Genomic DNA, 14802 nt, shown 5'->3' on the forward strand with positions numbered 1-14802 from the left:
TTGGCTATTGTAGATAATGCTGCTATAAACATTGGGGTGCATGTATCTTTTTGAATTAGTGTTTTTGTATTCTGCAGATAGGTATCAGTAGTGGAATTACTGGATAAAAGTCCTAGTTTTAATTTTTTCATGGAAGCTCCATGCTATTTTCCACTGCAGCTGCGTGGTCTGCTTTCCCACCAGCAGTGCACAAGGGTTCCTTTTTCTCCTTTTCCTTCCCAATACTTGTTGTTTCTTGTGTTTTTGTCATTTTTTTGAAATTATCTTTATTTTTTCACTTGCTGCTGAGACTGCTCAAGTGAAGCAGCTTATCTCATATGTTGCAAGAGCTGTTTGCTGTCCTATTGCAGATAGTTTCCAAAAGTCATTGACTTTATGTCATTTCTTGAAGTTTAAGTTTCTTGTAGAAACTTTCAGCCTCGGGGCACCTGGGTGGCTCAGTGGATTAAGCCATTGCCTTCAGCTCAGGTCATGATCCCAGGGTCCTGGGATCCAGTCCCGCATCAGGCTCTCTGTTCAGTTGGGAGCCTGCTTCCCCCTCTCCCCACCCCCGCCTGACTCTCTGCCTACTGTTCATCTTTCTCTCTCTGTCAAATAAGTAAAATCTTAAAAAAAAAAAAAAAAAACTTTAAGATTTTAACTTACTTATTTTTGTACATATTGTCCCCATTTACCAAATATTTATGCCATTTACTGGAAAATAGCCATTTAAAACAAATTTTCTCTTCCTATTTTTCAGGTAGTCTTTCATGGAATGTTGTTTGCTTTTATCTATCTGGCTTTACAGAAGCGTCAAGTACTTTCCGAAGGAAAGGGTGAACCTCTTTTTTCAAACAAAATTTCCAACTTTCTATTGTTTATTTCAGTAGTTTCTTTCTTGGTAAGTTTCAAAATGTAATCTGGTAATTTTTCAAAGTCCTAAATGGTACAGAAAATTAACTTTAAGAAACAGGAATTTAATCAATTTTTTAATATAGAAAATCTTTACTTTTAAAGATCTTTTTACTCCATAGTTTTCTAATTGAACAAAAACACCAAGAGAATGTATGTATAAGTTAAATATGAAGAATAACTAAGGATTCAGTGAAATAGAAATTTTTAAAGTTGTAATAAATTTGGGGAAAAATATAATGTAAGATATTTGACAGGAAGAGCCATCACTGTGTCATGATCGCTCTTTCCAGAAAAGCACAGACCTATGCTCCTCTTTCTCTGCTTTCTTTTATTTGAGCAGTTGAACTAACCAATTGATCACCAAATGTGTGGGCAGTTTTTACTGAAGTTTTTAAAAAGCATCATGGAGTATAATGTAACAAGCAGAGAAAACTATGTAAAGATGCTGAGAAAGCTGCCTTGTGAGGGCCTGTTTTCTTGAACTGATCCTTTTTTTTTTTGGTTTAGACCTATTCCATCTGGGCTAGCAGTTGTAAAAACAAAGCAGAGTGCAATGAACTCCACCCATCTGTGTCTGTGGTGCAGGTAATTGTCTTGATTTAGAAAATAAACTTTTTCTTTATTCTTGATAAGAATGCAGTCTTTAGAGGCAGTGAGATTTGAGATCAAACTATAAAATATAGGTATGTTACTTAATCTTCCTAAGCCCTACCTTCCTTTACTGTCCAGGGATGTTAAAATCTCTTTTAAAGGATTGTTATATTAAATGTATGGAAATGGTTGGTATTGGTCACTTAGGAGGCACTTCAAAAATGTTAGTTCTCCTCATATTTGCTTTGTCCTCATTTACTCCTATTTCTTCATTTACTTATTTAAGTATAACTATTGATGTATTAAGTCCCATGCTGTATGTACATGTACATACTGTGTAAGAAGTTCAGTGTTAAGATGTGTACAGCTCCTGCCCTCATGGAATTTACATTCTAACCCAGTGATGTGGACCTGTCAACATTCATTCATCAGACATTTTTTATTCATTTAACAAACATTTGATACCTACTATGCACTAGCTATCAAGCTGGGGGGTTACAGCAGTAACCAAATCAGACCTAGTTCCTGTGCTCCCAGAGCCTCCATTCTTCTGTTATTAGTAGTAATCCTAGAATCATGTGTAATGATTCATAGTACCTGATATTACAAGAGAAGCTAATATGGGGATCCAACCTAGTTGGAGTTGAAGCAAGGTGTGGTCAGGGACAGAAATTATTTCCCTGGGAAAATTAAGTGGAGAATGGAGGGAGGAAGGCAGACAGCAGGGATTCAGGCCCTATCGGGGAAGGGAGCATGTTTGCATTCAGGGAATTTGAAGAAGGCCGTTTGGGCTACAGCTCCAAGAGCCAGAGTCTAGAGAAGTCTGTGTTAGTGACTGGGGAGGTGGCCAGAGGCAAAGAGCAGCTCAAATCAGCCTGGCATTCTGCAAAGGTCCCTCTGGTTGTGGCTCATCATGGGACACGGTGGTAGTGTGGCGATAGTTAAGTACCGGCTGCTTTGGTAACACGTGGGACTTCTTTCCAACCTGCCCTGGTGTCAGAGCAGGGTTCCTGGAGAAAGCAGTGTCTAAGCCAAGACCTAAAAACTGAGCAGTAAAGAGGAGCAAGGATGATTTCTAGAGGATCTGCTCTGAGGTCTCAAGTTCTCTGCACTGCAGAACTCTTGTTCCCTTAAACCTCTGTATAGTCTGTAGAACCAAGCATGTGACAGACTCCTCAAATACAATTGATAATGAAATTTTAAACACTGTACTGTATTCATGTAGGGTTTTTATGACTTCTATAGACAGTAGTAGTGCTCACCAGTAACTTTTTGCATAATGCAAGTGATATCATCTCTGTTACTCCTGATGGAAGGGAGGTGTTACCATTCACAGTGCACCAGTACAGAACGATATAAAGAGAGCTAAGGGAAAGAGTGGCTATACAGAAGAACCCACAAGCATTCCTGAGCCTTATCACCTTCCTTTTCAGTCACTGCCCTCCGCACACTCCTATTTCCTTAGTACTTTTCCAGCGAGGACTTCAGGTCCTCTGTTGCAGAATAAAAGAATGGACTGGGAGCACAAATTGAAGCAAGTACTGATTTTATCGGCAGCTACTTCAAGAGTGCTAGTCCCGTGTTGTAAAAATCAGGGCATCCGGGGAGCCCCAAATTTTACATCCCTATCACGTTTCACTCTTATTCTCAGACACCAACAGGTGAGGTAGATGTGGGGGTGTAGGTATGGATGTGATTATTAAAAATTCATATACAATTATATGTCCTTAGCATACTTATCTGAGGGGGCTTAGGAGTTTAACATGCACAAGATTCCCAGTGGTTTGTTAAAAAGTATTTTCTCAGCCTGGCCCTGCTTATGGATCAATCCTTTTTTTTTTTTTTTTAATTTAAGTATAGTTAATAGTGTTATATTATTTTCAGGTGTGCAATATAATAGTTCAATAATTCTATATATTTCTCAGTGCTCATCAAGATAGTGTACTCTTGGAGCACCTGGGTGGCTCAGTGGGTTAAGCCACTGCCTTTGGCTCAGGTCATGATCTCAGGGTCCTGGGATTGAGCCCCGCATCGGGTTCTTTGCTCAGCAGGGAGCCTGCTTCTCTCTCTCTCTCTCTTTCTCTCTGCCTGCCTCTCTGCCTACTTGTGATCTTTCTCTGTAGAATAAATAAATAAAATCTTTAAAAAAAAAAAAAAGATAGTGTACTCTTAATCCCTTTTGTCTGTTTCACTCTTATAGATCAGTCCTTGAATCCTGACTTTTTAGTTTTGCCCATCCGTCTGGATAGAAATTTCCAGAAAGGCTTGCTATAGAACAGCATACAGATAGTTAACTATAAGTAATATATATTAAGTGCTAGCATAGTATCTAGCAAGTTACAACTGCTGAACAAATTCTAAGTGTTATTATTTCATTATCAAGCTAATAATGATGACTCCCTAGGCCCCAGTTGTCTTCTCCATGGCTATCATTTCTTTGATTTTTCTATTCCCCTGATCAAATCGTTTACTAAGTGTATGACAAAACACAGACTGGAATAGGATAAGAAATGAGTACACATTGAGAAAGGGTAGATTAAAGTTAGAAAAAAAGAAAGTGATTTGCTTAGGGCTCTTCTTGGATTTTATGATGCTCAGACTAGTGATTTGTATTTATCTGTGTCATTCTTCTAGCATTTTACAGTTTGTGCAATACATTATAATAATAAAGTATTATTAATACTCTAATACAATATAATAATTATTAATACAATAATAACTCATTGAAGGCTTTCATGTGTGAGGGCTTTATGTAGGTCTCACCTTTATGATTTTTACCACTTATATATACCACCTGTGCTATTAATTACGTAATATGTTTCTTTAAATGGCTCACAATGCATGTTATGATAAGTACCTTATATATGTTTTCCCATCTAATGTTCCCATCCACCTTCAAAGGAAATCTTATCCCTATTCATATGGATGAGGAAACAGACCTAAGGGAGTAAATAAAGCACCTCACCTTCAATCCCAGAACCAATACAAGGCAAAGGCCAGATTCAAACTTGAGGCTCTTTGACGCTACTGCCCATGAAGATCACTCAACTTAACAGTACCTGAGTAGTTCACTTTGGTTCCTTTTTCCCAATGATAGAGTGACCCACAGATCTCCTCCTTGCTCATCCTGTATGTATCCCAGAGGCCTATTCCGAGATCCTTGACCAGATGCCCAGAATAGGATCAACACCGAATATAGGATTTTTCTCTGAAATAATAGATTTTTCAATCTTTTTATGAGAAAAGATTTTTGAAAGGTATCTGTGAAGGCAAAAACAGTTTTTTCTTTACAATTTCCTGCTTCTTTATAAGGACAGGAGATTCTAAAGAGAGTTCTTTGCTTGATAAACTAGTTACTGAATGTGACATTGAATGAGAAGTTTAGAAAACTCGGGATTGTTCCATCTGGTAAAAAAGGATGTAGGAGAAGGGTGAAGGCCAGGTGCCCCAAAGCTGGAGGTTGTCTTTAGGGAGAAGAGATTGAAAGGGTAAAATATATGACATGTGAATGCAGTTCAGTACGTCATCTGCCTGGCCACATAGTGCAAACATGAGGACACCTTCAAAGTTGTGCCATTTCTCAGAGCGTATTTACAAGGCTGTTAATGGAAGGGACTTTTGAGGAGTGCAAGAGGGCAGTATGTTGCTGCCAATCAGGCAGATACTTTATGGAAGAAGCAAAATTGTATAATGGGATTTTTTAAATTTGCCTACACAAAATATGGTATCATTTCTTTCTACACAAAGGGCCTCAGGTGGATTTATAATTTATTCAAATATACCTAATATTGTTCAGCGGTATGCTACCTAAAATCTGCACTAATACCCGGTATACAGACCACATGTTGAGAAATCTAGCTTGGATGGAGTCTAGAACAAAAATAACTTGCTGGGGCACCTGGGTGGCTCAGTGGGTTAAAACCTCTGCCTTGGGCTCAGGTCATGATCCCAGAGTCCTGGGATCAAGCCCCACATCGGGCTCTCTGCTCAGTGGGGAACCTGCTTCCTCCTTTCTCTCTGCCTGCTTCTCTGCCTACTTGTGATCTCCATCTGTCAAATAAATAAATAAATTATCTTAAAAAAAAATAACTTGCTATGTCGTTCGCAAATATCTTCTCCCATTCTGTCAGTTGTCTTTTGATTTTGTTAACTGTTTCCTTTGCTGTGCAAAAGCTTTTGATCTTGATGAAATCCCAATAGTTCATTTTTTCCCTTGCTTCCCTTGCCTTTTGCGTTGTTCCTAGGAAGATGTTGCTGCGGCAGAGGTCGAAGAGGTTGCTGCCCGTGTTCTCCTCAAGGATTTTGATGGATTCCTTTCGTACATTGAGGTCCTTCATCCATTTTGAGTCTATTTTTGTGTGTGGTGTAAGGAAATGGTCCAATTTCATTTTTCTGCATGTGGCTGTCCAATTTTCCCAGCACCATTTATTGAAGAGGCTGTCTTTTTTCCATTGGACATTCTTTCCTGCTTTGTCGAAGATTAGTTGACCATAGATTTGAGGGTCTATTTCTGGGCTCTCTATTCTGTTCCATTGATCTATGTGTCTGTTTTTGTGCCAGTACCATGCTGTCTTGATGATGACAGCTTTGTAATAGAGCCTGAAGTCCGGAATTGTGATGCCACCAACGTTGGCTTTCTTTTTCAATATCCCTTTGGCTATTCGAGGTCTTTTCTGGTTCCATATAAATTTTAGCATTATTTGTTCCATTTCTTTGAAAAAGATGGATGGTACTTTGATAGGAATTGCATTAAATGTGTAGATTGCTTTAGGTAGCATAGACATTTTCACAATATTTATTCTTCCAATCCAGGAGCATGGAACATTTTTCCATTTCTTTGTGTCTTCCTCAATTTTTCTTTCATGAGTACTTTATAGTTTTTCTGAGTATAGATTCTGTGTCTCTTTGGTTAGGTTTATTCCTAGGTATCTTATGGTTTTGGATGCAATTGTAAATGGGATTGACTCCTTAATATCTCTTTCTTCTGTCTTGCTGTTGGTGTAGAGAAATGCAACTGATTTCTGTGCATTGATTTTATATCCTGACACTTTACTGAATTCCTGTATAAGTTCTAGCAGTTTTGGAGTGGAGTCTTTTGGGTTTTCCACATATAGTATCATATCATCTGCGAAGAGTGATAATTTGACTTCTTCTTTGCCGATTTGGATGCCTTTAATTTCCTTTTGTTGTCTGATTGCTGAGGCTAGGACCTCTAGTACTGTGTTGAATAGCAGTGGTGATAATGGACATCCCTGCCGTGTTCCTGACCTTAGCGGAAAAGCTTTCAGTTTTTCTCCATTGAGAATGATATTTGCGGTGGGTTTTTCATAGATGGCTTTGATGATATTGAGGTATGTGCCCTCTATCCCTACACTTTGAAGAGTTTTGATCAGGAAGGGATGCCCTATGACCCAGCAATTGCACTATTGGGTATTTACCCTAAAGATACAAATGTAGTGATCCAAAGGGGCACATGCACCCGAATGTTTATAGCAGCAATGTCCACAATAGCCAAACTATGGAAAGAACCTAGATGTCCGTCAACAGATGAATGGATCAAGAAGATGTGGTATATATACACAATGGAATACTATGCAGCCATCAAAAGAAATGAAATCTTGCCATTTGCAACAACATGGATGGAACTAGAGCGTATCATGCTTAGCGAAATAAGTCAAGCAGAGAAAGACAACTATCATATGATCTCCCTGATATGAGGAAGTGGTGATGCAACATGGAGGCTTAAGTGGGTAGAAGAAGAATAAATGAAACAAGATGGGATTGGGAGGGAGACAAACCATAAGTGACTCTTAATCTCACAAAACAAACTGAGGATTGCTGGGGGGAGGGGGTTTGGGAGAAGGGGGTGGGATTTGGACATTGGGGAGGGTATGTGATTTGGTGAGTGCTGTGAAGTGTGTAAACCTGGTGATTCACAGACCTTTACCCCTGGGGATAAAAATATATGTTTATAAAAAATAAAAAATTAAAAAAAAAAAAAAAGAAAAGCTAAGTGGGTGTAAAGATATACCTAAGCTTAATAAATAAATAACATTAAAAAAAAAATAAAAATAACTTGCTAAAACTTTCCCTATCGAAAAAAAAAATTGTGTATATTCAAATTCAAGAACATAGATAATAAAGTTATCACTGGAAGGAAAGCAAATGCTTTTATTTTTTATTTATTTTGCCTTTTTGGTTTTTCCTAGATTTTAGCCTTCATCCTAATAAGGAATATCCCTGGATATGCCCGATCAGTTTATAGCTCATTTTTTGCTTGGTTTGGAAAAATCTCATTAGAGGTTGGTACATTAATATTTTGTTTGATCTTACAGAACCAAGTGTTACGTGTGTGTGTGTGTGTGTGTGTGTGTGTGTAAATCCAAAATACATTTTTTTTAAAAATCAAAGCTGTGTTCTCTATGAAAATACAGAGAAGAAACTCAGAACTTTCAACAGCAATAAAGTAGTATATTTCTAAAAACTTATTTAAATGACTAGACATAGATGACTTTCAAATATTCTTTATATTGTCTTAAGCTTTTAAGCACTAAATTGCTGAGATCAGAAAAGAAAAAAGTTAAATAGATAGAAATGAAATTTATAAATAGATATAAATGAAGTCAAGCTGAAGGGATTTTGATTTGTTCTTCATCTCCATAATTAAATATTACTAGAATTTAGTTTATCAATACTTATCCTAATAAAATTCACCATTAGATTGGAAATTTGGGAAAATTTTTTAACCTTATTACATTTTATATGAAATACTATGACTTATTTAAAACCTTAAAGTAGGTTTAAAAAAATTCTGAATATTCTGAACTCTATTATTCAAAGTAGGACATTTTAATGAGGAAACAGAACAGATTTTAATCTGTTTAATAAAAGATATATTTTAGAGTATAAGATTTATTAAGTTGTCCTTAAAATAGGGAAAATAAATTTTTCTATGTTCTTTAATAAATGTTCTATTGTTTTTTTGTCTCATAAGTGAGACTGAATAGAATTCAGAATTAACCAAGAATGACTTACCAAGTCATTCAGTAAATAAAAGAATATTTGTTTTGCTATCCCCTTAATATTAGGAGCATGAGCATTTTTATTTAATGAATGAATTTCTAACTTGATATTTTTATTAAAAATATCAAAATTGTATAATCTCATATTTGAGAGGTAGCTTGCATTTTTCTGCTCTCTGATATTTTGAAACAATGTGATGAAAGAACCACATTTGTAATCACATTGAAAGTTGTAGGGTAACCCTCTGAGGTCCTTTCGCTCTTCCGGAGCTTTGTAATATGGCTCAATACACTTTGCTTTGCTGCCCACCACTCTTCAAAAGAAAGAAAAAGAAAGTTGTAGTGGTGTCAACTGATATGTATACTCATATAGAAGTTGCAGTATACTTTAGGAACAGGCAAATGTAGTTGGAAACATTTGGCCGTGCAGAGCAAACTTAAGGATATCCTAACGCCCATATCACTTCCTGTTCATATATCCACATAAGAAATATATTCACAAATATGTGTAAATATGCAGTATGCACATATGTGCACAGACCCACAGTAACTCTTTATTTGGGGTCTAAAGACCAGAGTCCAGAAATCCTTCTGTCAGCTGTCTTCTATGTCATGCAAAAAATATATATGTGTGTGTGTGTGTGTGTGTGTGTTTTCCAGTTGTAAGGTCCCTGTGTGATTTCTTGGGGACTTTGAAGCCATGCTTCAGCAAGTAGGAGTTCTGAAGAGCAGACTACAGCCAGCTTTTCAGGACCAAGAGTGCAACGGAAGTAAATGGTTTGGAAAAAGCCTTCTAACATAATTATGCTAGGAAATGTTTAAATTAGGCAAAATTGTGATGTAGTCGTTGACCCTCTGTATATATCTAACTTTAAATACTCTCCTTCCAGCTTTTTATTTGCCAGTACCACATTTGGCTGGCCGCCGACACCAGAGGCATCTTGGTACTCATACCTGGAAACCCTATGCTCAACATCATTGTCAGCACTTTCATATTTGTTTGCGTGGCGCACGAAATTTCTCTGATCACTAATGATCTTGCACAGATTATTATTCCTAAAGATAACTCATCTCTCTTGAAAAGGTTGGCATGTATAGCTGCATTTTTCTGTGGACTCCTCATCTTATCGTCAATTCAAGATAAGTCAAGGCATTAGGTTCCTAAAATCCTAAGAAACTTAAAACTCTTCAGGCTAATTTTGTGTCTACCTAGAGGAGAAAAGCGTCTATCTGGAGATATAAATGTATATGTAAATTAAAAACGCGTGTGGCAAGAGGACAGCTCAGTGGCATCTGTTGAACATGTGTGGTTGTATATATTGGAAATGTACGTCTCCAATGGGAAATGTTGAAAACCAGTTGAAGCAGAGTGCATTGTATAGGATTGCATGTGAAACGTCTTTTCTACTGGATCTGTGTATTTCCATTTATAAATGATTTTAAGTTAACACGAAGGCAGGGAAATAATTACCTTTCCAGTAAAAACATAATTTAATTAGCTTAGTGGCACCGCTGAGTGTTTTGATCTTTACTAAATTTGTGGTAATTAGATTGTCTACACCTGTATTCATCATGGAACTTCCTCTTTCACCGAAAACTTTCTTACTCCAGAATGACTGCAGTATTGTTTTCTTACCATATGTGCAATGATGTGGAACGATGAACAGTATGCCTTTAATTTATATGTGTTCATGTGCTGATGTTACCTGTTTCCTGACATGGTTTTTCTTCCGGACTGTGGTTTTCAGGTATACCTAAATCTTTGTATACTTTGTCTCACAGAGTTGTTTTAGGCTCCATGACAGGGTTTTGTCACTGTCAGTGTTGTTGTTACTTATTTTATAGAAAGGCCAAATTTTCTTTCCAATTGAAACATTCATCCATTTGTTTCCTTTCCTTAAGCTATACCCGTGTGATACCAGTTACCCTGTGGATCTAATTAATATGTTTTCCTCCAACTAATTAATTTCTGTCTAGTACTTCCAGTGTTTGGAAAGCTCTTTATAATCATTTTGGTATTTCCTATTACCTCCCCTCCCCCCGTTTTTAAGAAAAATATATTTATCAATCTAACTGGTGCAGTATAGTAAAGATTCAAGCTGTTTTGACTGCGACATATAACCATAAGTAGAATTTTAAGTAAACCGGTGACTTTGGGCAATATATGTTTTTTGTCTTGTTTTGTTACAAGCTAACTGTTAGAGGTATAAATTTATTTATCTGTTGTACAGATTTGATTATAACGTTTAATGTTTGAAAGATTGCACTTGTTTGCTCTTATTGTGTGTGGGATAAAATATATTTTCTGTTCTTGGTATATGAATATATGGAGTAATTTAAACAGTAAATAAACGTTCTGTGGATGCTTATTTTTGTATGGGCAAATTATCGATTAAACTGTATGTGTCCTTTTTTTAAAAAATCTGGATCCATTCATGATTGGTTCAAATTTCTAATTTATTTCTTCAGCTTGAATTTGCTTTTCCAAACTCTTTGTGCATAGGGAGAGGTCACTGTGATAGTTGAATAAGGAATGATTTAGTTATCAGGGTGTCAGAGGATAATCTGCCTTTCCACCCAGGAGGTTCAAGCACTGTGGTTTATTAGTAGTCTTACTTGAAGATCTTAAAATTTTAATTATTATTTCTTTAGCACTGGATTTATGTGCCAGTGATCTCTTCCCATTAATTGTGGAATAATTCTCAGATAGAAATGTGTGTTCTTTCTTTTTCTCTCTTCTTCTGCCCTTACTTAATCTTTTGACATTTCCCAGATAGACAATTGTAATGATTCATTGCTCTGCCTCCTAGACTGCAGCCTTATAAGTAGAGGATAGTATAGTTATAAATCAAAAACTTCCAAGTACCATGATCACATTATTCTTGCTGGTGTAGCTTGCCAATGAGTAGAGTGCATTTTAATTTAGCTTGTAAGTTTTATTGCCTAAAAAAGATTCTTCCTGATGAAACAATTGAAAAAGAAAGATGACCAGCATTTCTGTTTTTTGGAAGCACTTATGTCTTCCAGTAGTGATGCCCAATGAATATGTTTTCTCTCCTATTCGAATTCAACCCTAAAACTTAACTAGCAAGCCCTTTCTTCATCACGTGATCTCATTTAATATGCCCCACTGTTTTATTATATATAATAAATGCAAGATAGTCCTTTTGTAATTAAAGTATATTCTGTTTACATTTAATTTTCTTAATGAGTCTTATGGGTAAGAGGTGATTGTGGTGGAAGCTGCCATAAGGATAGCATTTCTTTATGGTATAGGTTTTAATGCCCTTTCTGCATTGATTGAGATTCTGAATCAATGAGCATGGCTCATTCATACCATTCTTCAGAAAAAGATGTTTAGCGGGATATTTCGACACACTAAAATTGAGATAAAAGCCACAGAGGCTCTCTAAACTCAGATTTTCTCTACGATAGATTGCACTGAGACATCTACCATCTGGTCCCAGAAGGGACTTGCTTGATTCAAACCTATCTCGATCCTTCCGTTTCCTTTGCCAAACCTTCCCATTTCTATGGATAGCCAACATAGCCTTAAAAATTCATAGCCTTGACCTAAAACCATTCGCTGTACCTCTAAGCTAGATTCTATGATTTGTTTTAGGTGCTGGTATAAAATAACATTTGCACCCTACCTTTCCCTTGTAAGGTAAGTTAACCAGTTACAATTTTAAAGGTAAGTGATTTTTTTCTCCACGAGGGCCTTATTATGTCAAATGTTAGCATAGGAAGCTTGTAAGTATAGTAAAATTTAATGTGTATCTGTGTTTATATTTAATTTTTTTACTAGATTATAATTAATGTAAATAAATAAACTATAGGACCAAGGGCGGAACCTTCATGTAATAGATACTCAATAAAAGCCAGTTCTCCGAATTAAAACCACATTGTGTTATCACCTTACACCAGTTAGAAAGGCCAAAATTAACAAGACAGGAAACAACATGTGTTGGAGGGAATGTGGAGAAAGGGAAAGGGAATACAAGTTGGTGCAGCCTCTTTGGAGAACAGTGTGGAGATTCCTCAAGAAAGTAAAAATAGAACTTCCCTATGACCCTGCAATTGCACTACTGGGTATTTACCCCAAAGATACAGATGTCGTGAAAAGAAGGGCCATCTGTACCCCAATGTTTATAGCAGCAATGGCCACGGTCGCCAAACTGTGGAAAGAACCAAGATGCCCTTCATCAGACGAATGGATAAGGAAGATGTGGTCCATATACACTATGGAGTATTATGCCTCCATCAGAAAGGATGAATACCCAACTTTTGTAGCAACATGGACAGGACTGGAAGAGATTATGCTGAGTGAAATAAGTCAAGCAGAGAGAGTCAATTATCATATGGTTTCACTTATTTGTGGAGCATAACAAATAGCATGGAGGACATGGGGGTTTAGAGAGGAGAAGGGGGTTGGGGTAAGTTGGAAGGGGAGGTGAATCATGAGAGACTATGGACTCTGAAAAACAATCTGAGGGGTTTGAAGTCACGGGGGGGGTGGGAGGTTGGGGTGCCAGGTGGTGGGTATTATAGAGGGCACGGATTGCATGGAGCACTGGGTGTGGTGAAAAAATAATGAATACTGTTATGCCGAAAATAAATAAACAAACAGTTCTCCAAAGAATGTGCAATTTCTAGGACAATGTGTGGCTTCCTTTAGATTGTCCCTCCACCTTGAGGTTGGGACTTTTAACAAATCCTGGGAGAGTCAAGTTGGAATTTTATGTTGAGCTGTTAATTACAACACTCATTTTTAGCCTATAAAAATGGCAGTTTCAGGGCACCTGGGTGGCTCAGTGGGTTAAAGCTGCCTTCAGCTCAGGTCACGATCCCAGGATCCTGGGATCAAGACCCACACCAGGCTCTCTGCTCAGCAGAGAGCCTGCTTCCTCCTCTCTGCCTACCTCTCTGCCTACTTGTGATCTTTATCTGTCAAATAAATAAATTTTTAAAAATCTTTAAAAAATAAAATAAAATAATGGCAGTTGCCTATAGCTCAACCTCACTGCTTTCCTTTTGTAAAAGATAACTCAGGTAGTTACCTTCAGAACTTACTTCAGACATTCCAAAAACTAAGTCTGGTTTTATTAAGAGTACTTTTGAGGATTGGTGAAAACTTAAAATATGCCTGTTTGAAAAGCTCCATTAAATCTATATTTGTCTTTCTTCTAATGAAATCCCTTCTAGTGTCTTGTGTGGATTAGAAATATTTTATATATTTTTTTAAGTTTTTTTTCAGTGATCCAAAATTCAGTGTTTATGCACCACATCCAGTGCTCCATGCAATATGTGCCCTCCACAATACCCACCACCAGGTTCAACCAACCCCCCAAGAAACCCTAAGTTTTTTCTCAGAGTCCACAGTCTCTCCTGGTTTGTCTCTGCCTCTGATTTCCCCCAACTCACTTAAAAGTTAGATCTATAAAGTTATATAAATAAGAGACTGTTTTCCAAAAGTAGAATTGATATCATGAACTGTAAAATATCTAATGGTTTAATTAGAAGTGACTTATTTATTTCTTATTTTTAAAATACCATTCCAGAGCATAAACATGGGATAGATGAACATTTTAAAAAGAAATTTGTGGTTGCCTAGAGGTATTTTTGTCTTCCAGAGGGCAAAATCTTCATACTTAAAAGTAATTATTACAATATTTTAAAATTCAGCTAGTTTTATTAGCTTTTACTCCTTATTGAGGAAACATTTGAGAGAATTTTCTAATAATAAAGTCACTAAAAAGGAAACTATTAACAAGACTTTATTTTTTAATTCTAAAGCTGCTACAGATGGATTATTTAATTCTTTTGCTCTCCATTGCCAAAACAACAAAGCTGGAGTTAACTACTAGTAAAAGCGCTCTCTGTTTATCACCCCATCTCTTCTTAATATGAATTCCAGCCAGGACAATCTTACTATTCCCAAATATCATACTCTTCTTTTGTTCCCACTCTTTTCGTCTACCTAAATCCAACTTATTTCAAGAATTAAGAATTTAAGAATTTGAACTCCACCATCTCTGTGAAAACAATACTGTATTACCTTACTTTTTAAAAAACTATTCTAGCACTAATCTTCAGTAAGGTTACAACTCTAGGGTCAAGAGGGTATTTCTTACCGGTTATTAACGAGCTAGATGCAAAGTGGACATATAGAGGCTTAACCATCAGCCAAGGGATTCTGGCTTTATTTCTCCCATCTTAAAAACAAAACTCCTCTTTATCTCTTGTGTTCCCAGAGCTACTGCCTCATTTATTTTATCTTACAGACCCAAGCTGC

The 14802-nt window shown here is 36.7% G+C and overlaps 1 protein-coding gene across 5 annotated transcripts in view; it reads left to right on the plus strand.

Moving 5' to 3' along the window:
- CASD1 (CAS1 domain containing 1) overlaps nucleotides 1-14802 on the plus strand; it is a 93625-nt gene that overhangs the window by 49189 nt on the left and 29634 nt on the right. For 2 of the 5 annotated variants that reach the window (XR_006601322.1, XR_006601323.1), the window contains exons 15-18: nucleotides 740-880; nucleotides 1402-1479; nucleotides 7695-7787; nucleotides 12130-12174. Coding sequence is in view for 3 of the 5 variants with exons in the window: in XM_004767861.3 (XP_004767918.1) it covers nucleotides 740-880; nucleotides 1402-1479; nucleotides 7695-7787; nucleotides 9398-9664 (579 nt within the window). In the remaining 2 variants the exon portion in view is untranslated. Of the gene's footprint in view, nucleotides 1-739; nucleotides 881-1401; nucleotides 1480-7694; nucleotides 7788-9397; nucleotides 10877-12129; nucleotides 12189-14802 lie in introns of those variants that run through there. The other 3 variants (XM_004767861.3, XM_045062708.1, XM_045062709.1) reach the window with 2 other exon arrangements.

This window comes from Mustela putorius, unplaced genomic scaffold (genome assembly GCF_011764305.1).
Source record: "Mustela putorius furo isolate JIRA1106 unplaced genomic scaffold, ASM1176430v1.1 tig00003845_pilon_pilon_pilon, whole genome shotgun sequence".
NCBI lineage: Eukaryota > Metazoa > Chordata > Mammalia > Carnivora > Mustelidae > Mustela > Mustela putorius.